Source organism: Suncus etruscus, chromosome 12 (assembly GCF_024139225.1).
Source record: "Suncus etruscus isolate mSunEtr1 chromosome 12, mSunEtr1.pri.cur, whole genome shotgun sequence".
Taxonomy (NCBI): Eukaryota; Metazoa; Chordata; class Mammalia; order Eulipotyphla; family Soricidae; genus Suncus; species Suncus etruscus.
Window position 1 is genome coordinate 80,346,686 of NC_064859.1, and position 23,938 is coordinate 80,370,623.

At 36.2% G+C, this 23,938-nt stretch overlaps 2 protein-coding genes across 2 annotated transcripts in view; one reads left to right on the forward strand and one right to left on the reverse strand.

Annotated features, from left to right (window-relative positions):
- The window catches only part of LRATD1 (LRAT domain containing 1), an 836,105-nt gene that overhangs the window by 726,379 nt on the left and 85,788 nt on the right, over positions 1–23,938 (forward strand). The gene's annotated exons all lie outside the window — the stretch shown is intronic.
- Positions 1–23,938, reverse strand: part of NBAS (NBAS subunit of NRZ tethering complex) — a 384,560-nt gene that overhangs the window by 135,375 nt on the left and 225,247 nt on the right. The window contains exons 39-40 of the mRNA XM_049784877.1: positions 17,152–17,228; positions 16,651–16,788 (exon numbers count right to left, since the gene is read on the reverse strand). Of these exons, the coding sequence (XP_049640834.1) occupies positions 16,651–16,788; positions 17,152–17,228 (215 nt within the window). The remainder of the gene's footprint in view (positions 1–16,650; positions 16,789–17,151; positions 17,229–23,938) is intronic.

Consider the following 23,938-nt stretch of genomic DNA (forward strand, 5'->3'; position numbering starts at 1 on the left):
ACATCTGAATAGTCAGAACAAACATAGACTCAAAATCAAGGCATAGAGGAAAATCATCCAAGCAAACAACACCCTTAAAAAACCTGGGGTGGCCATATTAATATCTGATGACACCAACTTTATACTCAGAAAAGTTGTAAGGTACAAAGATGGACACTATGTAATAATCAAGGGATATATGAAACAGGAAGAAATCAGACTATTAAACATATATGCACCCAATGAGAGACCAGAAAATTATCTAATACAATTACTGACAAATCTGAAAGAAGACATCAATAATAACACAATAATTGTGGGAGACCTCAACACGGCCCTGTCAACACTTGATAGGTCAACCAGACTGAAACCCAACAAAAAAAAATACTAGCCCTGAAAAGAGTAATGGAATAGAGGACTAGTAGATATATATAGGACACTTCATCCCAAAAAACCTGGATACACATTCTTCTCCATTGTACATGGGTCATTCTCCAGGATAGACTACATGATGACACATAAAACATATCTTCATAAAATCAAGTGGATAGAAATCTTGCAGGCTACCTTTGCTGACCACAAGGCTCTGAAATTAGTTGTGAACTACAAAGCCACACAGAAAAAAACTTTAACAATTGGAAATTAAATATCCTGATACTGAACAACCAGTGGGTCCAAGATGAAATCAAACAGGAAATCAAAACTTTCCTGGAAACAAATGACAATGAAGACACAAACTGCCAGAATCTATGGGACACAGAAAAGCGGTCCTGAGAGGAAAATTTATAGCTTTACAAGCACACATCAGGAAGGAAGAAGGGGCATATCTGAATAACTTAATGACGCAGCTCATAAAATTAGAAAATGACCAACAAAAGGAACCAAAAATAGGGAGACAGAAGGAAATAACAAAACTGAAAACAGAAATCAATGAAGTGGAAAAACAAAAAACAATCTGAAAGATCAACGAAAGCAGAAGTTGGTTCTTTGAAAAAGTAAACAAGATTCATAGATCATTGGCAAAACTCATAAAGAGAGAGAAACCTGATAACCCGTATTAGGAACGAAAAGGGGGAGATCACGACAGATATTGCAGAGATCCAAAGGGTAATCAGAGACTACTTTGAGAAACTTTATGCTACTGAACATGAGAACCTAAAAGAAATGGATAAATCCTTGAATACTTATAACCTTCCACAGTTAAGGAGTATGTAGCATATCTAAACACCCCCATCACTACTGAGGAAATTGAAATTGTCATCAAACATCTGCCCAAAAAGAAAAGCCCAGGCCCAGATGGATTTACTAATGAATTCTTTCAAACCTTTCAAGAGGAGCTACTACCAATCCTAGCCAGGCTCTTCCATAAAATTGAAAAAATGAAAACACTCCCAAACAGCTTTTATGAAGCCAACATCACCTTGATACCAAAACCAGACAGATGCTGCCAAAAAAGAAAATTACAGATTAATATCCCTGATGAATGCAGATGCAAAGATCTTCAACAAAACCCTGGCAAATAGGATCCAATGCATCATCAAGAAAATCATACACTACGACCAAGCAGGTTTCATCCCAGGTATGCAAGGATGCTTTAACATCCGTAAATCTATCAACATCATACACAACATCAACAACAAGAAAAATAAAAATCACATGATCATATCAATAGATGCAGAAAAAGCATTTGATAAGGTCCAACACCCATTTTTGATAAAAACTTTCAGCAATTTGGGAATGAAAGGAACCTTTCTCAATCTAGTTAAAGCCATCTACCACAAACCAATGGCAAATATTATCCTCAATGGAGAAAAACTAAAATCCTTTCCTCTAAATTCTGGTACAAGACAAGGCTGTCCGCTCTCACCATTCCTCTTCAACATAATACAGGAAGTGCTTGCTATAGCGATCAGGCAAGAAAAAGATATCAAGGGAATCCAGATAGGAAAGGAAGAAGTCAAGCTCTCACTGTTTGCAGATGACATGATACTCTACTTAGAAAACCCTAAAGATTCTACCAAAAAGGGCCCAGAGAGATAGCACAGCGGCGTTTGCCTTGCAAGCAGCCAATCTAGCACCAAAGGTGGTTGGTTCGAATCCCGGTGTCCCATTTGGTCCCCAGTGTGTGCCAGGAGCTATTTCTGAGCAGACAGCCAGGAGTAACCCCTGAGCACTGCCGGGTGTGGCCTAAACCCTCCCCCCCCCCAAAAAAAAAGATTCTACCAAAAAGCTTCTAGAAACAATAGACTCATATAGCAAGGTGGCAGGCTACAAAATTAACACACAAAAACCAATGACCTTTTTATACACCAATAATTATAGGGAAGAGATGGACATCAAGAAGGCAATCCCATTCACTTTAGTGCCACACAAACTCAAATATCTTGGAATCAACTTGACAAAGACATGAAGGACCTATACAAAGAAAACTATAAAGCCCTGCTCCAAGAAATAAGAGAGGACACAGGGAAATGAGAACACATACCCTGCTCATGGATTGGCAGGATTAGCATCATTAAAATGGCAATACTCCCCAAAGCATTATACAGATTTAATGCGATCCCTCTAAAGATACCCATAACATTCTTCAAAGAAGGGATCAAACACTTATGAAGTTCATCTGGAACAATAAACACCCTAGAATAGCTAAAGCACTCCTAGGGAAAAGGAAAATGGGAGGCATTACTTTCCCCAACTTTAAACTGTACTACAAAGCAATAGTTATCAAAACAGCATGATATTGGAATAAAAACAGACCCTCTGATCAGTGGAATAGGCTTGAGTTCTCAGACAATGTTCCCCAGACATATAATCACATAATTTTTGACAAAGGAGCAAGAAATCCTAAGTGGAGCAGGGAAAACCTCTTCAACAAGTGGTGCTGGCAGAACTGGTTAGCCATTTGCAAAAAAGCGAACATAGACCCCCAGTTAACATCATGTACGAAGGTAAAATCCAAATGGATAAAGACCTTGATATCAGACCTGATACCATAAGGTATATAGAACAACACATCGGTAAAACACTCCATGACATTGTGATAAAGGCAGCTTTAAGGAGGAAACTGCATTTTCCAAAATTGCATTTTCACCCAATACCCATCAGATAAGGGGCTAATCTCCAAAATATACAGGGCACTGACAGAACTTTACAAGAAAAAAACATCTAATCCCATCAAAAAATGGGGAGAAGAAATGAACAGACACTTTGATAAAAAAGTACAAATGGCCAAAAAGCACATGAAAAAAATGCTCCTCATCACTGCTCATAACAATGCAAATCAAAACAATGATGAGATACCATGTCACACCACAGAGATTGGCACACATCACAAAGAATGAGAACAATCAGTGCTGGCAGGGATGTGGAGAGAAAGGAACTCTTATCCACTGCTGGTGGGAATGCTGTCTAGTCCAGCCTCTATGGAAGGCAATATGGAGATTCCTCCAAGAACTGGAAATTGAGCTCCCAATCGAACCCAGCTATTCCACTCCTAGGGATATACCCTAGGAATACAAGAATACAATACAGAAACCCCTTCCTCACACCTATATTTATTGCAGCACTATTCACAAAAGCCAGGCTCTGGAAACAACCAAGATGCCCTTCAACAGACGGATGGCTAAAGAAATTGTGGTACATATACACAATAAAATATTATGCAGCTGTCAGGAGAGATGAAGTCATGAAATTTTCCTATACATGGATTTCCTGCACATGGAATCTATCATGCTGAGTGAAATAAGTCAGAGGGAGGGAGGGAGGGAGGGAGGGAAGGAGGGAGAGAGAGAGAGAGAGAGAAAGAGAGAGACAGAGAGACAGAGAGACAGAGAGACAGAGAATAGCCTCACTCATCTATGGGTTTTAAAAAAAATAAATGTCATTTTTGCAAAAATCCTCAGACACAATGAGAGGAGGGCTGGAACTTCCAGCTCACTCAATGAAGCTCACGACAAAGAGTGGTGAGTGCAGTTACAGAAATGACTACACTGAGAACTACCATAATCATGTGAATGAATGAGGGAACTGGAAAGCCTATCTAGAGTACAGGTGGGGGTGGGGTGGGATGGAAAGAATCTGAGACATTGGTGGTGAGAATGTTGCACTGGTGAAGGGGGGGGGTGTTCTTTACATGACTGAAACCTAATCACAAACATATTTGTAATCAAGGTTTTAAATAAAGAAAAAAATAGTTAAAAAAAAAAGGAAAATCCTCACTTAAGCTTTCAAGAGCCAAAAGCATTCAAAATCCAAGAACATTCAGCAGGTAAGCCTTTGCCAGTCCATTTTTTCACAGTGCAAGAATCCACATGTTCCCGTGCTGATCATCCTTAACTGAATTACTTCTCCATATTCTGGAATGACTATACTTCTGCAGGCAAATTTCTTTTTAAATGCCTTCATCAGTTTCTTTTAAGCAATTATCAGTGATCTCCTGGATTGTAGAAAAGGTCTTTCTGCTATATCTCTGCTGAATTCTTAAGAGGAATATAATCCTCAGTGCCAGCAGGAAGTGGATCATCATCCTTATTTACATAAGTAAAAAGGCTCAAAGAGTTGAGGCTCTGGACAGCTGACTTAAAGATACAAAAGTGAAGGAACTGCTATCCTCAGCAGCAGCTCAGTGGATGCTGACATTTAACTCAATTCCCTTTTACTTGACTTGTCCACTATCAAACTATCTGGTACAGGAGTGCTGCTCACAGTCAGTCAGGGCTGTACACTCTTATTACTCTTCATCTCACTCTCTTCTCCCTTTTGTTAGCCCATTTCTGCCTCTTAGTAGAGAGAAAAAGAGAAAATGGACCAAGATAGCAGGCTTGGGCAAGATGGGGTGGGGTAGAGAGAGGCCCTTTTCCTTTCATGGTGCTATTCTAGCCAAGTTTTGAAATCTACAAGCAAATCATTGATCACCAAAGCAAATGAAGGCTTTTATTTTTTTTTATGATTTTCACTTAATAGAGTTATTATTTGGGGCAAGTTATTTAACATCTCAGCCTTTGACTATACAAGTGTAGGAAAGCACACTCTCCTCAGTTTGTTGGAAGCATGGGTAAAATATTTTCAAGTACTCTTTTACTACAGAAAAGCACAATGAGCTCAGAGCTTTCTCTGAAGGATTAAAAAAAAACTGTGATTGACTAAGATATAGAAACAACTCACAAAGGACAGCTGAATAGAAACACTGTACATAATCACAAACCCAAAATGCTATAGCTAGATGATCACCTTTCTAAGACTAAAATCCTGTGAATACATAAGAATCAATCATGAAAATAAAATAAATCCGTGTAAATCCCTTCAGATGTGGAACTAAGAAAGTTCTGCATCACATCTCCTTTATGTTTCTATTGAAGATTCAGAATGGATAAATACACTAAAAATATAATTCTGGGGGCTGGAGCACAGTGCAGCTGGTAGGGCATTTGTCTTACACATGGCTGACAAGGGTTTGATCCCAGCATCCATATGTCCCCCAAGTAATGCCAGGAATAGTTTCTGAATGCAGAGCCAGGTGTAAGATCAGAGTTTGTGGATGTGGGGGTGGGGGGAGGAGAGAAGATGAAGGAGAATGAAGAGGAAGAGAATGAGGAGTAGGAAGACGAGAAGAAAGAAGGGGAGAACAAAAAGAAGGAAGAAGAGGAAGAGGAAGAAGAAGAGGAGGAGAAAGAGGATAAAATGGAAGAAGAGATGGAGGAGACTGAGGAAGAGGAGGAGATAATTCTGACCAATGAATATTGATAGCAGAATCCTACAAAGTTTAAACAACTTTATCATCTTAACAAAAACTATACCTGCTGCAAAATTTTATCTTATATTTTTGTAACAAATGTTCACTTTTCTAAGTAGTATTTAATTAAAAACACAGTATCTTAGTATCAGTATGGAAGAGGCACAGTGATAAACCATGCATGAACTAAATCTTATCCTAATGTTGATAATCCTGTAAATGTGTACTAGTACCAGCTATTTTTCAGACATAGGTGGAAATGAGAAACTTGATTCGGGCAGGAGAGATGACACTAGAGGTAAGGCAATTGCTAGCCTAGGACAGACTGTATTTCGATCCCCAGCATCCCATATGTTCTCCCCAAGCCAGGGGTGATTTCTGAGCACATAGCCAGGAGTAACCCCTGAGCATCAAATGGGTGTGGCCCCCAAAACGAGGAGAGAGAGAGAGAGAGAGAGAGAGAGAGTCAGAGAGAGTCAGAGAGAGTCAGAGAGAGAGACAGAGAGACAGAGAGAGACTTGAAACTTGATTCAATTTATTTAGGGTAAGTGTAGACTATTACACCCATGATAATATCTCCTAAAAACACCCTTTTATAGTTGGCAGGCAGGAAAGAGTATCTCTTAAAACTATAAGACTCTTGATAAGACCAGTGTATAAAAAAATGTATACAGACCAATATATATGTAAATAAAATGTTAGGGCTTTTTAAGAAATGATTAATTTAAGATTATAGATTCAATCATTTTCAACTGCTTCAAGACTAATCTCTTTCACAGACATTCTCCCTCCTATTCCAAATATATAACACACACACATATATATATACCTATATGTACATACACACACATATAAATGTATAGATACAAATAGCTATAGAAAATAAAAAGGTAGTGTTCAATATGGCAAATGATTTGAGCTATAGCCAAGTCTTAGTCTTACATTTTATGTTTTGATTTGGTTTTGATTTGTTTGGATTTGGGTGGGGTGCCTTCTCTATTGGGTCACACTCAATAGTGCTCATGGCTGACTCCTTGCTTTCACTCAGAGATTATTCCTGGTGAGGCTCAAGAGATCAGCTGGAGTGGCAGGGATCAAACCTGGGTTCGCCTGTGTGTAAAATACACACCTGTCCACTGTACTATCTATCTCTTGGGCCCCAAATCTTGTTTTCTTTTTTCATTTTTGTTCTTCTTATGGTAATAGAGTTGCTTTTTTTGTTTTTGTTTTTGTTTTTTTTGGTAATAGAGTTTTATAACGAAGTTTAAACTAGCATTTTCAACTAGAGGCTAACTGGCCCCCTGTGAAGAAAAGAAGAGCCCCAAGGGGCCTCAAGTGGCAAATGTAAAAAGTGAGACAGGGCATAAGCTAAGAAGTAAACCAGTAAGACTGTGGAAGCATAGGTAGAGGCCAAGGATGGAAAGGAGGCCAGAGTTAGGAAAGGTCTAAACTGATTTAAAATACCACTTTCTTTTTATTTCCTTGATATAAACATCTCTGGCATTCTATTAAATCTTTGATGATAGGCTTCTAAGATCTTCAGACTTATAGATTATTAAATATTTATAAAATGTTTAATATTTTTATTGTATGAAACATAATACTAACAAAAGAGACAAGTATCAAAAACATCCAAGAAAAAGAAAATTTAATTATAAAGAAAAATAGGAATTGAAATCAAAGAACCTGGAATACTGATTCTCCCCAACACACATCAATTTTTCCATTGTCAAAATTAAAATTTAGAATCCTCAAAGACTGATGACAGTAGATGGATACATATCTTGTTAAGTTCTATCTCTAAAAACACTATTTTTATTTTGTTTTTGTTTCTTTTGGGGGCCATATCCAGCAATGCTTAGGGGTTATTTCTGACTCTGTCAAGAACCACTCCTGAGGCCAGAGATAGCACAGCAGGTAGGGTGTTTGCCTTGCACACATGACAACCTGGGATGAACCCAAGTTCAATCCCCGCATCCCACATGGTCTTCTGAGCCTGCCAGGAGTGATTTCTCAGCACAGAGCCAGAAGTAACCCTTGAGCACTGCTGGATGTAGTTCAAAAACCAAAAAAAAAAAAAAAAAAATCACTCCTGGCTGTGTTCAGGGAACCATATGGTACATAGGATATTGAACCTGGGTCAAGTTCAATCTGTTTAATTCTGAAATAGCATTAAAGTTTTATAACACTTTATTTCAGTTGATCCTCATCACAACTCAGTGATGTGCACAGGAAATTTCTAATCATGTTTGAGAGATGTCAACTCAGGCATCCTGAACCACGACCCCACTAGGAGGAAGTGGGGTAAGTCTGGGGTGGAACAGCTCTCCACAACAGCAGTACCTTCTGCTACTACTGAACAGGTCTCCCTCTACTAAAGCTCCACACCCAGCATTACAGTGAAAGTCACTCATTTATACAGTACATTCCGTTCTTTCCCTCTTCCACCGAAATTCAATGACATGGTCTGTAGGTATGAAAGCTTTTAGCCTTTAAGAAGCTTTGAAGTACTTTGCAGATAGCTTCAAGCTCTCTCATATTCAATATTCAAAGTGATACTACAAAACATCACAGGCTTCAAGAACTGTAACATGAAAAACTAAGGCCAGGGATGACTCCATGATAGAGCTCATGCCTTGTATGCAGGAGGCAGAGGGTTCACTCTAGAATTTCTGTCTGTCTCTGTTTCTGTCTCTCTTTCTCTCTCTCTCTCCTCTATTCTTAATCCTGTTGTTTCATTTGTCTCCCTATCTCTGTCTTTATCTGTCTCCATTCTCTCTCCAAAAATTCAAAAAAAAAAAAAAAAGCTAATCTATTTTTCCTTCAAAATTAACAATGCAGTTCTTAGAGAAAGGAAGGGGATAAAATATGATTTCTTTTTTAAAAAGTACATAGTCAACTCCTTTAAAAAAACATATAAATATTCATGACAACAAAATGCAGGATGACTTAATCTACTGCTTACTTGTAGAGACAATAAATCTATTCTGATTTAATGGTCCCCATTTCTTGGTATTATTGTTGGGAAAGTTTTAAACAGGTGGTGTGCCTACCCTTCAGGGCTGTTATTTACTTGAGATAATTTGCTACTTAGTATTTTCAATTAGTAGCTTAAAAAGCAGCATCTTAGAAATAGTCTGCCATAAAGATTTGAATTTCATCCCCTGCTGGGTTTGCTCCTTTGGCATATAAAACTAAAGGACCTATTTCCATTTCTGATTATATTCTGTGAAAAAAAAAATTAACACTAGAAAGATCACACTTCTGAATGTTTTTACAATAATTGTTAGTGTTAGATATGACTATAAAAAATAAAGTTATGACATAATGCAAAATAAATATAATAATACAATATAAAGTTACAGAATTATATCCTTTCTGGGGAAAATAAAAATTAAATGTGCAGATCTATCAACTATTTCCATAAGATCACAAAAGAGAATAACTTCCTCTCCAGTGTATCATTTTCACCATTTAAATGACATTGAACCTGTGTGTTTTTATTTTCTAAACATAAGACCAAATTATACAGGACACATATTAAAAATGAAAATTCTCTTCAAGGGACCAATTTTACCAATCATCACTATGGATCACAAAAGGAAAAATGAAGGTGAGATAACTGTTCAAAGGAAGGTGGAGAATAGCTGCTGAGTTTCTGTAGCCTGTGCTGGCTGGCTCAGGATGATGCCCCATGCAAGATGCACAGGCTTCCTATCGGAAATAGCCCCTGAACTTTATCAATACTTATATTCAAACTCAGTAATCCATCTAAATTATCATTTCCAAAGCACAGGGTGACAGCAGTGAAAACAGAAAATGCGAGGGGCTGTTGAAGTAGAAACACCTTACGATGACAATAGAGTGCAAGTTAAGCTTTACTGAGTGCTATTTGTAGGCAACAAACTGAAACAAATTTTCATGATGATTCATCAAGAGTTTGTCAAATTTAATTCCAAACTCAGCAGTGCTACTTTAAGCATAGGTAGAATCTGAAAAGCTTCAAGAAGTGAGTCAGGAAATGCATGTACTTAAAAATCACATCCATGATTTCTTCATAACTGGGTTTCTTCAAATATAAAAGTCTGAACTCAAAACACCAAAACTAAAGTCCAAACAGGAACTTTTTGGTTTGAGAAAAGATACCTGTAAATCTTATGTTGGATGAGGAGTTAATGTACAAAATACACAAAGAACTCAACTCAATAACGATGTCTAAGAAACCATCAAAAAGATGCAAAGATCTAAATACTCTTCTACAAAGAAGACATACAGAAGACCAGCAGACATAATTAAAGACAATTAATGCCATTTATAATTAGGATAAAACAAATTGCAATGATGTATGATCTAATATGAGAACAGCCTATGCCAAAACACTTAGAAATAAGTTGTTTATTGAAAATAGAATACTTGTATGTAAAAACACCCCATGCACCGTTATCTTTAACCCCAGGTGAACGAGTCTGAATCAAGGTCACGTATGAAGTAATCCAAATCAGGCAAGAGTAAAAACATAGAGTCTGGCCGTCTTCTACCTCGTCTCTCCCACAAGTTGCCAGCCAGAACTGTTTTTATTAAGTACAGAGACCATTCTCAGGTGGGGCAGTAAGGACATAGTAAGGGTAAATAGCTCAGACTATTCTAAGCCTGTCTCACCCAGGTTCAGATATAAAACTATCTTTTTTTGGCTGAAACCAAGTTGTAAACAAATAGATACAAAGCAACCAGAGATGATCTTTGTTTTTGATAACATAAGGTATAAGCTAACACTTGTACATCATTGGTGGAATATACATCAGTAAATGATTATCATAAACTAAAAACTAAACCACCATATGATTCAATAATTTCACTCCATAGTAAATGTCTGAATATATATATAAAAGCTAATTCAAAAAAGATATATGCAGAACCGGTGCACTAGAACAATGAGTAGCATGCTTGCCTTGCACACAGCCAACCTGGGTTCAATCCCTGGCATCCCATATGGTCTCTTGGGTCCACCAGGAATGATTCCTGAGCACAGTGATAGGAGTAAACCTAAGTACAACCAGATATGGCCCAAAACAAACAAACAAAAAAAAAACAAAAACAAAAAAAACAAAAAAACAAAACAGATATATACACTCTTATGCTCTCTACAGTCCTGTATCACTAGGTGCAATATATAAATATAATTTGGCATTAGAGCTCTTTATTACTGTTACTTTCAGTAACAGATCCAACACATCATTCAATAACTGTACCAAGACTTACCTATGTTGGGGGTTGAGGGTGTTTGGGCCAGACACACCTAGTGGCACTCAGGGGTTACTCCTGGCTATGCACTCAGAAATTGCTCCTGGCTTGGGAGACCATATGGGACACCAGGGTATCGAACTGTGATCCATCCTAAGCTAGCGCAGGCAAGGCAGATGCCTTATTTCTTGTGCCACAGCTCCAACCCCAAGACTGACCTATTTTTAAAGTAATATGCATGGGGCCAAAGAGATAGCACAGTGGTAGGGTGTTTGCCTTGCAAGTGGCCGACCCAGGACTGATGTTGGTTCAAATTCCAGCATCCCATATGGTCCCCTGTGCCTGCCAGGAGCAATTTCTGAGCACAGAGCCAGGAATAACCCCTGAGCACCATCAGGTGTGACCCTCCTCCAAAAGTAATATGCATAACACCTAATCAGCAGTACTATAAACAGTATTATAAAGCAGAATTTTTAAAAATGCAAGCTGCGATTCTGAAGGAAAACCAGGTTACTGATGGAGGAAAGCGGATGCTAGTGAAGGCACTGGTGTTGGAACATCACAGGCATGAAATTCAATCACAAATAACTTTGAAACTTTGTAATTCATAGTGATTTAATAAAAAATAAAATTCTTAAAAACTGACCTCTTTCATGGGGCATGGGGATGATGAAGTACAGAAACAACTGGTAATGGAGTGTTGATACTAGTAGTGGGACTGGTGTTGAACTATTTTATGCCTAAAACTCAACTAGCAATAGCTCTGCAAATCATGGTTCTTTAAATTTCTAAAACTTTAAAAGAAAAAAAATGGCCTCTTTCTTAAACATGCATTCTTTCAACCTATTCATTAATATTTATACAAGTTATAAATACAAATGACCATAAAAAACATAAAGATAATTATTTAATACGGTATCTGATTTGGGCTATCACTAAGTATTTTGGGCTCTTTTTTTCTAATGATAACTGTTTAACGAAGTATTCAGAATACCAAGTTTTTCATTTCCTTTATATTAAATGTCCATCATTAAATAACTGAAATATCATTTAGTTACTTTTAAAAATAATAAAATTTTCCTTTTGTGACAACAGGGAAAGATGGAGATGATTCTGATAAGAAAGTCAGAAAAACAAATACAAGATGATTTTACACATATATGAAATATAGACAGAGCACAAACAAATGAACAACACACACAAACACACACACAAATGGAGAAAAAAGAAAAACCTCAGACTCTCATAACAAAATGGTAGTTTCCAGAGGGAAAAGAGATAGTGTGGTTAAAAAAAGTTAATAAAAAAAATGGTTAATAATGTGCATGGTACTAGAATTTTAATGGAGTTATAGTGTGTGCTATGTGCATTTATGGAAGTGTGAAACTTGTATGGAACTACAAAGAGATTTCCATTTACTAATAAAAAAGTCAAGAAACTAAAGACTGAAGATTGTCCTAACCCCAGTAAATGAAATGACTCTTGACATGCTCAGATACCCTGAGTAAATCACTTAGTCAGTCAGTCAGTCAATCAGTCAGTAACTAGTGAAGGTTTCAGATTCTGACACAGGTGGGACTCCAGTCCTCAGTGCCTCTATAATGACAACGAGGGACAGGAACATACTTACAGTAGGGAGGCACATAGTAGGCATGTGGCCTTATCAGCATATGGTGAGAAAACAGGAGGGAAAGACTCAGGGACAGAGTTGTGAAAAAGAATTTTCAATTCAAAGCTCTTAGCAGCTAAAACACACACTTCCAGAGACATAGCATCAGGATTTTGACAGTGAAAAGAACTGACCAATTCACGAAGGTTCTCTAAACTGCCACATGCAGTTCTACCAGGTAGTCACAGCAGGTGATCATGACAGAGCACAAGAAAACGTACCAACAGAACTGCATGTTAAAAAGCACAAGGGCCCAAAATATAGTGACAACACACAATTGGAGCTAGAGGAAAGAACGTGCAAGGAGAAAGCAGGTACAGTGTGAAATCCAGAGCACTGAGAGATAGAAACCACTCTACAAGTGCCAATCTGAAAAGGCCACCAATTCTCTCTGATGACCATCTCATCAAGAAAAATTCTCTTCTGTGAAATAAGCTTGGGTTGCTCAAGGGATCCAGCAGAAGAAGAAATGTAAATGGAACCTGTAATAGCCAAAGCCTTTTTAGGGCTGAAATAATTTTTCCACTGTCTAATGACAACTACAAGAAACACACCCAGAACTTGCCTATAGCTGTCCCCATCTACCCTTCCTAATGGTTTCTCAGTCACACAGAAGAGATCTGACTTAGTCACAATCAAACCTGACCTGGGCACAGGCATTAGAAAAGATGTCTATAGGACAGGAGAGATAACACGGTGGTAGGGCATTTGCCTTGCACGCAGTCAATCCAAGATGGACAATTGAATCCCGGCATCCCATATGGTTCCCCCGTGCTTGCCAAGAGTAATTTTTTAATTAATTGATTAATTAATTAATTTTGCTAAGAACGATTTCTGAGCACAGAACCAGGAGTAACCCCTGAGTGCTGCCGGGTGTGACCCAAAAACAAAAACAAAAACAAAAGAAAATATGTTTATATAGAGAAAAGATGTATATCTTTTCTTCTAGAGTCACTTTTCTAAGCCTTGAATTGAATACAGTAAAATTTCACAACTACCTAAAAACTCATTTGTAAAAAATACCACTGTGTATGGAACAGGTGCCATAAACATCTGTTATTGCTCTAACCCACATTATCTCCTTGGGAAAGTACTATTGTTTTCCATTTTCTTTTCCAAAGTCACCTTCTCAGGACCAGGGAGATGCCTTAAAGTGTTGTAGTGCTTTCAGACTAATAACTAAGTACTTTCCACAGAGTTGCCAAGAAGTCCCTGGATAACAAGCTGGCTTGTAACCTAGCCATGTGTTCTCTGACTGCTACTGGAGGGCACAGATGTTTCTGTTTGAAGCATCTGAGCAGTGAGAAATGCCATGCTGAGGCATTACCATCACCACTGGGCTCCATGGACTATACTTGGCTTCTCTTCCTGATAAGAGAGAACAACTCCTTTTTAAAGCAATGATCCTGAAGAGCAATTACATAATGGCAGTACAAAGTAGAAAAAAAAAATAGGGTAAAAAAAAAAAAGAGGTAAAAAGGAAGCCTTATTAGTTTTCAGAAGAGGCACTCAATAAATACTGAAAAAAAATTTAAAAAAAACATGCAAAATATGAGACCTACAGATAAAATACTCAATATGTTCTACTACCTGGAAATAAAAGTGTTGGAACACAGAAGAAAGCCTAGCTTTAAATGTTAAGTACTAACATTTAAATGCTATCTTATCTTTAAAGAAAAATCCCAATCTTATCTTTAAATATTCTATTTCATCTCTGTGTGCTTTAAGTCTTAGAAACCTTAAAGGGAATTTCTTATTGAATTGCTGCAGTATTGGATGTAAAAGACAACAATATGAGTTGAAATGGAATTTAATAGTTCTCTCCTAATTAACCTCTCTCAAAAACAGGACATGATTTGGGACTTTCAATTCTTGGGGCAAAGTCATTTACTATAATTTACTAGAGCATGCAAGAAAAATAAAAACCATACACATTATACAAGTATTCTTCTCCAAGAGGTTTACTTTAATTAAAATTGAAAGAAAATGAAGTTGTAGATTACAGGTCAAAATTTGATTCTGAAGGAAGTGTTTTGTTTTTCTTCAAAGTTTTAACTTGCCTTGTTTCCCATCCTTTGATCTGACTGTCTTATATGAATTTTTTATTAAGTGATAAATTCACATACGTTACAGCATGTTCACAGCATGCTGTATTCATCCTCCCACCCCAGTGCTCTGTAGGATGGGCAGCACACTTCAGGTAACCAGGTAGATGGACGAAGGTTACAGATAGATCAGCTGGTTGTCTACATGGCCTTTTAATTCTATTTATTCATCAAAAGTAAAGAACAGTGTCAGGTACACAGCATGATCTAAAGTACCTACATACAGGAATGGAAGGAGATCCCAACACAGTACTTTAATCTTATTTTAAATGTATTTTCTTAGAAATTTCAATTGAACATTTTAAGAATACAACTGATTTGCTGGAGGAAAATTATTACAAGGCACGATACAGTAGGTAAAAGTCAATTATTTAATAATTGTATATAAAATATTGAAATATTAAATAAAACAAAATAGAATAAAACAGTGGTTTTCAACAGCCAGGCTGGTTTCAGTTCAAGAAAAACTTATTTTCCATCAAAGAGCAGTTATGGCAACCTTTTAATAGATCAGCAGGAAATTTTAGTTGACCAGTTGTCAGTATAAAGTAACTTTATAAAGCAAAATTATGAAACAAGGGGCCCGGAAGGTGGCGCTAGAGGTAAGGTGTCTGCCTTGCAAGTGCTAGCGTAGGACGGATCCCCAGGTGTCCCATATGGTCCCCCCAAGCCAGGGGCGATTTCTGAGCACATAGCCTGGAGTAACCCCTGAGCGTCAAACGAGTGTGGCCCAAAAACAAAAAACAAACAAACAAAAAAAATGAAACAAAAGCTCAAAATTCCTAAAATAAAGTAATAAAACTGAGTCAAAAAATAAAATATTTTTGTTTCTTGGCTAAATTTTATCAATAAAAGTATTCATCAATAAAATATTTATCAATAAAAATATTCCTAAGAATAATATGCATCTAATAAAAATGATCTTGAGAAAGTAACCTGTTATAGTTCAAAACTCTTTATTCCTCTTGTTAATTAAAAACTGATAAGTGAAACATACTTTGCCACAAATGAAGTGTATTTTGCAATCTACAAGCTTCTAGGCATACTTTTATGACTAATGTAGCAAGAACCTTAGAACTAAAAAAACAAAAGCAAAAACACTTCTTTACAATTTGCTTTAGTTTGGAAAAGCAAGAACTCTGCTTTTATAAAATCTTGAACCCTGGACTTATAGTGGATTAAAGCTGATCTAGAAGCTTCTCTAAAACATGACAGTAAAAAATAAGATCATTTCCTAATTACAGTAAGTAAAAGTGGTCTTTATAAGTTGACTGGCAGAGGGGTTCTGATATTCCAGCATTATGTATAATGCCTTTGTGATCACAGAAGGCACATATAATCTGGGACTTTATAATGAGTGTTTTCACTCAGAAATTAACAACCAAGTTACATAAAAGTTAATAGCAAGTAAGCAAGCTTCTGGACATTTCATCTGCTCACATTACTAAGAAAACACAAGAAACATAGAAACTGTGATGGACCATGTTGGATACTGTTAGAAGGTGTGGTGTGAAAACATGGTCTACATGAAACTTTATCCTAAACATTATTATGAATCATATTACATAAAAAATTGACAATAATAAAAGTGTGGCACTGTGCAAATAATTACCTACTTTTCCTATATTAGACAGTCATCCTCTATTGGAAATGAATTAATAAACAAATTCTCTTCTACTATTTTAGCCTTTCCAAAGATCTTTATTACAGTAAATGACAGAAAAGTTGAAAAATACAATCAGCATTCACAATAAATATTAGAAAGATCACTTAGACTTTCGAATATTACCACCTGTTCCTTATAATATGCCTGGAAAAACAATGAGGTCTAACCCAAAAATTTTACCTCCAAAGAGGTAAAAACAAACTTAGCTATTTTTGAAAATTCACTTTGTTCATTAGAAAGAGAAACCATGACGACTCACCCTATAGAGAGGATGGCACTTGTCCTTGAAACAGGGAGCCAATCGAGCATATATCTGTAGACTATAGTAATAGGCTGCAAGCTGAAGAGACAAAGCAGAGTGGAACTGCTTTTCAAAGCACTGGTTGGCATCTAGCACCTAGAAGGGAACATTTCCGAACATAGTTACTAAGAAATGAACATGATCACCATAAGCTCTTACATATCTAGCCATTACTACAGAATCTTGATTCATGTTTCCAGCTCAAACTCAGCTTTCTATAACTAAATTAAAATTCAGCAGACTCTATAAAGGTCGGTCTTTTCTATGCATGTAAATGTGGATTTAAAAACATCACCGTTTCAGCTAGCACTGCAGAATTTACTCTAAGACTGACTGTAGTACCTAAGGAGTCAAGAAAAATCAAAGGAAGTGAAACATAGAAATTTACTAGTGAAAACCCCTAGTCTATACTCTTAGTTTGTTCATTTTTAAGACCCTCATCAGTAAAGGTAAACTTACCTGTGGTAAAGCGAGAAGGTAAGAGAGAGCCAAGGTCATGTCATTGGGTAAAGCATCACTTGCTAGCTGCAAGAGAACTATACAGAAAGAAAAATGCATTATTTTACTTGAGAATATGACATTCATTGTTACTATATGTCTTGATTTATGAAAGTCTACTTGGCTCACTTGAAATAGATGGAATCTGGTAAATGGAACCTTGCCTTTACTCAGACAAATTTTGCTATTTTGTTATTTAACCATAAGAAAATCTTGTTAGTGCAGCTGCAATGTCTAAGTACAAACAGATGAATGAGATGATTTCTTTCGACTAATCTAAGCATGTTAAAGGTCTAAGCTTTGCTAAAATTTACTTATATCAATGAGAGATAATGGAGAAATAACCATAATCTAAGTACTAAAGAGAAATGAATAACAAAGTAGCTTTGGAAGTACAAATTTAGAATAAGTATTTTTACTTCTACAATGATCATAATATGGTTTTATTCACAGTCCTCTTTACCACTTTCCACAAGAAAGCAAAAACTATTTTTTTCTACCATATATCTCTTTTAATTAAATTTTAATAAGTAACCATAATTTGCCAATTATTCATAGTTGAGTTTCAGGCATACAATGTTCCAACACCAATCCCACATTCCTCAGGCTCCCTCCCACACCCATGGGCCTCCTGACAGGCCTAATTTTAATTTGGTTGTAGTTTGGGGCTTCATGTTTGCAGTGCTAATGGTTCTGTGATTAGATATATACACAGACCACACTTCTACATCACACATGTGCCCAAGAACCCTGCCTACTACCCTTCTTACTTCCCCTCTTGATTTCTTCAACCCAATCAGCCCAATCATAAACACATTAGTATCTCTCTCACACACATGCTCTTTCTCTCACTTTCTCTCATGTTTTCGGTTCAACACCTGGCAGAGGGTTTACTCCTTACTATGTTCAGGCATCATATTGTGCCAGGATCTAACTAGAGCTAGCTGTATGTCAGGAAAACACCTTAACCCCACTACTATTTCTCCACTGTCCCCCCAAACCATTAACTACTTCTGCATAAAAACATTTATACAAGCAACAATTTGTCACTGTCATAGTTTTAATATGAAGAGACTAAACTGTTAGTAAATTCTCTGTTTATATACAGTTCATATTTATAAGAAGCTAGTTCATTCATTTAGAATCTTAGGGGAAAATCATACTTAATCAAAATATAAATCTTCCATTTTTAAAGACAATATGGGCCAGGATATAGCTTAGTGATATAGCAGAAGTTTTGCATTCAAGACCCTTAAATTCAATTCCCACAACCACCTATCTTACTCAAAGAAGATGAAGGAGAAAAACTATGACAATTACAAATAAACGACAATATGTGAATAATCCAAAGTATGTTTGAAAAATGTTTCCTTTACAGAAGGTTGACCTTGGAAGTGAGGTGGATGGGAGAAAGTCACATCCAGCTGTGCTCAAGGCTGACTTGGTTCAGCACTTGGTGAAGTATGGGAGACCATACAGGATGCTCAGGATTGAACCCAGGTCATTTGTGTGCAAAGGCAGTGTACCTGCTGTACAATCTCTTAAGCCCCAGATTTAGATTCTTAACTGTGTCCTATTGAAACAAAAATTCATTTGTAAAATCTGATCATAACTGGCATATGTTAGAAGCTGGCCAAGAATTTATATCTCCCATAGGTAGTTCACAGGGATTATCATGTTTTTGTTGTTGTTGTTGTTATTGTTTTTTCCACTGTCCTCTACAAAGGAAAAAAAAGGTACCTAGTTATTTTTCTTTTTTTTTTTTATGTTCTCTAAGCCTAATGGACCAAACTGGCTTATCAGTCAGCCTCAAGTTCCCAGGATATCACACTGTTTTAGATATGTTTTCTAATCAAAAACTATTCATTTCAAAGCTCATTTTCAACATTCAATCTCTCTGAGCCAAACATTTCCTTAGGGGAAGAATCAAAGTTCCTGCCTTTGAGCAATAAACTCATTATGCCAAGATATAAGTCTCTTTTTTAAAAAAAATCAGTATTTGTTTAGAAAATTCAATGGACCCAAAGTTGGTACAAATTATTATGAGAGCAAAAAAAAAAGTATAGCACTGGTAAATATACTCTGGAAGACTATTAAAAACAGAAAGAAGGGGCTAAAAATAATAAAAGAAAGTGCCTAATATAGATAAAATATTGAATTAGTTGAAAAGAATTACTTCAAGTCTAGAATGCCATACTCCACACACACAATAAGCCTAAGACTACCATTTCAGCTGTCATCCCTATATTCTACAATTGAATACCTGCTTAACATTTTAATAAAATACTTGATTTTAGAGAAAATGCAATCATTTCACATGCCAATAATTCTTCCTTTTCATTTATTTCTTATACAGTTTCTCATGAAGTGACATACAATGGCAACTTCAATTACTTTTCTTCTTTCCCCATTTTAATTTCCTTCAGATATTTTCCATTTTTATGCACAAAACAGGCCAATTTTCAAACCAACACATCTGAACTCATTCATCAAGCATACTCATCTCCTCAAAGAAATCCCTCCAAAGTCCTTATTTTTATGTCTGTGTCTGTTGCTTTGGATAGGAAAGGCCATACTCTCAATCTGTCAGGTCAGTATGTGGCCTACCTGAGAAAATCAAGCCCATTACTGACTATCTTCCCATCAAGCCTCATGTCCGCAACTTATCAACCCAATCTTTCAATTCATTTAATATGTATTTGGCCAATTCCAAAAAGATGATGTCCTTAAGGGATTAAAATATGTCACCAGTGAAGGCATTCCAAAGAATATGTGACCAACTCTGAAGAGAATTCTAAAACAAATCAAGAAAAATTTTAAATTTTCTTAAATAAGCAATATTGGCACAATTATAGTAAAAAAAAATGGAGAATCCCCATATAAATATTTAAGTTCAAATAGATTTCATTTTATTGTATTTTTTCATAATTAAAATTCACAAGATAATCACTAGCAGATCCTGAACATAGGTAACTGACTACGAGGTTTAAAGCAGGCAGAAAGAAAAGAAATTTAATTTCCATGATTTCAAAGTCATGTTTATAGCAAAAATAACCTTAGAGAGAAGGCTAACAGACCATCATTGTTATTTCTGACAAGTAATGCATGTTATTATCCTAATGTATAAATGATTGTTCCTAGAAAAAAATATAGCCTATGTTATCTCATATATAGAAATGCTTTAATAATTACTTTTATTTTATTTATTTAATGATGCCTTAATAACGAGAAGGTCTTTGTTCACTCTTGAGAAATAACACCACATACTTCTCAGTGCCAGTTAATTTCTAGAGACAAGAAAAAAACCTGCCTTTTGTTTGATATACACATCAAATTAAGAGGAGAAGGAAGGAGGAAAGAAAGGAGAGGGAGAGAGACAGAGACACAGAGAAAGAGAGAGATCTTTGAATCCTCTCCTTATATATACTCTAATCCTATCTTTAAATTCTGACCCTTATGACCTCTTTTAACCCTTATGCCTTCTTCCTTACCTTTAAAAGACCCCATCATGAAATACTCTCACAAGGAGAACTGGGTTTCAGCATATACATTTTGGCCCAACATAACTATTCTTTCCATTACAGTCCTAGTCCAGATTAATTCTCTGATACGTATGTGTCAGTCTCAGAGCACTGATTTCAGGACTGAAATTACATATAAGGTCTATAATTCCAGGATGCCTTTAAACAATAAACTTTAGGGAATTTTGAAAAAAAAAATCAAGGTTTAGTACAAAATTCAGAGCAAGGCGTAAGCTTGGGCACCACCAAATATGCCCTCTAAATAAAAATTCAATAGAACAATGAAAAGAAAAGAAAAAGAATAAATGGTATTGGTGAGTTTCTCAGTCTTACAGTAGACTCATGTCTGTTCATACCAAGCAGGTATAATTCAGAGCTGAATAAATTCATAAAGAACCAGAGCCCAGACAAAAACCACAATGGTGGAAAACAAGAGGAGTCTGGTCATTTTTTTATGAAACTAAATACATAATAACTGATCAAGCAATTTTTTACTAAAAATTAATTTAAGATAAAATATATGTTTACAAAACATTGGACAAGAAAGTTCACCACCATTTTTTTCAGAATAAAAAGGCTAGGAGAAAAAAAATCCTTGTTTTTTAACAGAATAAACTATGGTACAACATCCTATACAACATCTTACTACTCTGTAATTAGGGAAAAGCCTATTGAGAGAAACAACATTGATAAATGAAAACTTTTTACTTTCAGTTTTATACAGATGAATACACATTGTATGATCCTAGATTCCACTTAATGATTCCACTGAATGCATTTTAAGACAATCAAAACTAATCAGCAATGAGAGAAAAAGAAACAGAACGCTAGGTACTTGTTCCATAGTATGGATGTCAAATGAGAAAAAGGATGGATTCTCTGAAATAATGGTAGTTTTCTGTATCTTGGTGGAATAAAAAATTACACAGGTTTTGAACCTGTCAGTATTCAGATAGTACTGTCTTAAAATTATATATTCTACTTCATTGTATGCAAATTTTATCCTCTAAAAAGTAACAATTTTTGTTCATCTTTGGATCATACCTAGTTGTGCTCAGGGCTACTTCTAGCTCTGCACTACATGATTACTCCTGGCAGGGCTCAGGGAACCAACAGGGATGACAACATGGGTCTGCCTCATGCAAGAAAAGAACCTTCCCCACTGTATTGTCACTCTGGCCCCTAAAAAAAAACAAATATTAACTCATTAAATAGACTGATGGAAAGTCATAAAGAGAAGTATCATGATGTCTTTAACTTTGAAATACATCAAAAATAAGTTTATTCGGGGTACAGAGAGGAAAGCACATTTATAGAAATCAGAATAAAATTTTGTTTCTAGAATTTAGATGAATGTGATATGAGAATCCTTTGTATAAATTTCTCAACTGTTTTTGGAATCTAAGCTCTTTCTGCATTCTGGGTATGCCAGAGGAAGTTGCATGTTGCGTAGCAAGTGGCTATATGAGAGTGGGAACTTCACAGGGGCTGGGTTTTACTTGTGGGACATAAACCAAGATTTCATTCCCAAGATGTAAGGAAAGTTCTTCAGCTGTGAGTTTACCCCGTTACTCCACAAGCCTGTGCCAATTGACCAATTCCCCATACAAGTAGTTCAAGAAAACAATGTCATTAACATCTCAAAGTAGAGGGTGAAGAGGATATAGGACTTTTCAGAATAGCAAGCAGTCTTCAACAGAAGAGAACTGTTTGTTATTTGAAGAGAAATTTAAGCACACAGAAAATAAATCTGAAAATGTGTGTGTGAGAGAAAAAGTGAGACAGAGACAATATCTTTAAAAAATAAATATTGGGCAGGACGGATGCAAGTTCGATTCCCGACATGCCATATGGTCCCCTGAGCCTGCCAGGAGCAATTTCTGAATGCAGAGCCAGGAGTATCCCCTGAGTACCGCCGGATATGCCCCCTCCCCCCAAAAAAAGGCAAAACAAAATAAAATATTGGGGAAAAAAGAATAAAACATTCCTGTGATAACTGGGTCAAATGTTCAAATACCTTGTTAGTTATTTCTTCAAATAGGGTTTCCCAAAAGTTATTTCTGGGCAAATAACATGTCTTTTTTTTTTCTCCCCACCAGAACACCAAAGCTGAATTTCTGACCTCTCAAAGCTTCATGACTTGATGCTCCTCCCAACTTAAAGGAAAAAGGTTCACATCTCTTCTCTTACCCAAGACAATTGTTCCTGCAGTTATTTTAAGTCATCTTTTTTCTTCCAAAGCCACTAATATCTATATATTAAACCTATGAAATCAAAATATCAGCAGGATCTGAGAGATAGCACAGTAGTTAGGGCACTTGCTAGGACTTGGGTTCAATCCGTGGCACCACATCATCTCTGGAGCACTGCTGTTGTGGTCCAAGAGGTCCACTACCCAGATTTGCTGGGTGATGCTCTGGTAGTCCTGGCACCACATCCTCAGACTAAGTCCCTAAATTGCAGTCTCAGCTGGCCCAATATCACCAGGAGGTGCTTAAAAACTGATTGGTGGGATTTCCAATCCTCAAAATTTTTCTTAGTATCTCTTAGTGAAAATCAAGATAGCCTATAAAGAGGAAATTAAGCTCTACACATGGGAAGGCTTTAACTTTAAATCTGCAACCTATCTGAAACAATATTTGACAGAATTAAAAATGATCATAAAAATCCCATGGGATTTAATTAGGGTCCAAGACTGACTATAGAACAAGTCAGTGATTTGACATTAATATTTAAGATAAATATCTTTCTCTGGTATAAATTAATGTGTATTAAATAATCTTTCCTACATGTACAGTATATATAATTTTACTAGAAATGTTTGTTCTCAAACTTTTAATACAATGCATTCCCTAAACAAATTATACAGTCCAAATCAGATAAAAGCTATGCTTAAGGCTTCAACATTAATTCCGTGTGAAATAAGTACCTCTAGAAAGTACTGTGATAAATTTAATTCTAAAACTAAATTTATAGAGGAAAGCTGCCCTTTTATTGATTTGGAAATCATTAGTCATTAAATCATTCATTTAGCTAAATAAATAATGATCAATTTTCTCAAGCAAGTCTCTATAAAATCTTTTCATCAACTTTATTAAAAAATCCTGGAAGTCAGGTCATGAGAAGAAGCTTAATTTGTATGATGACCTACTTCTAGTCCAAAGTCAAGAGTCAAATTTTTACCAGGATGTTTAAATTGAATCATTTGGCTTCTCACTTTCCAATTC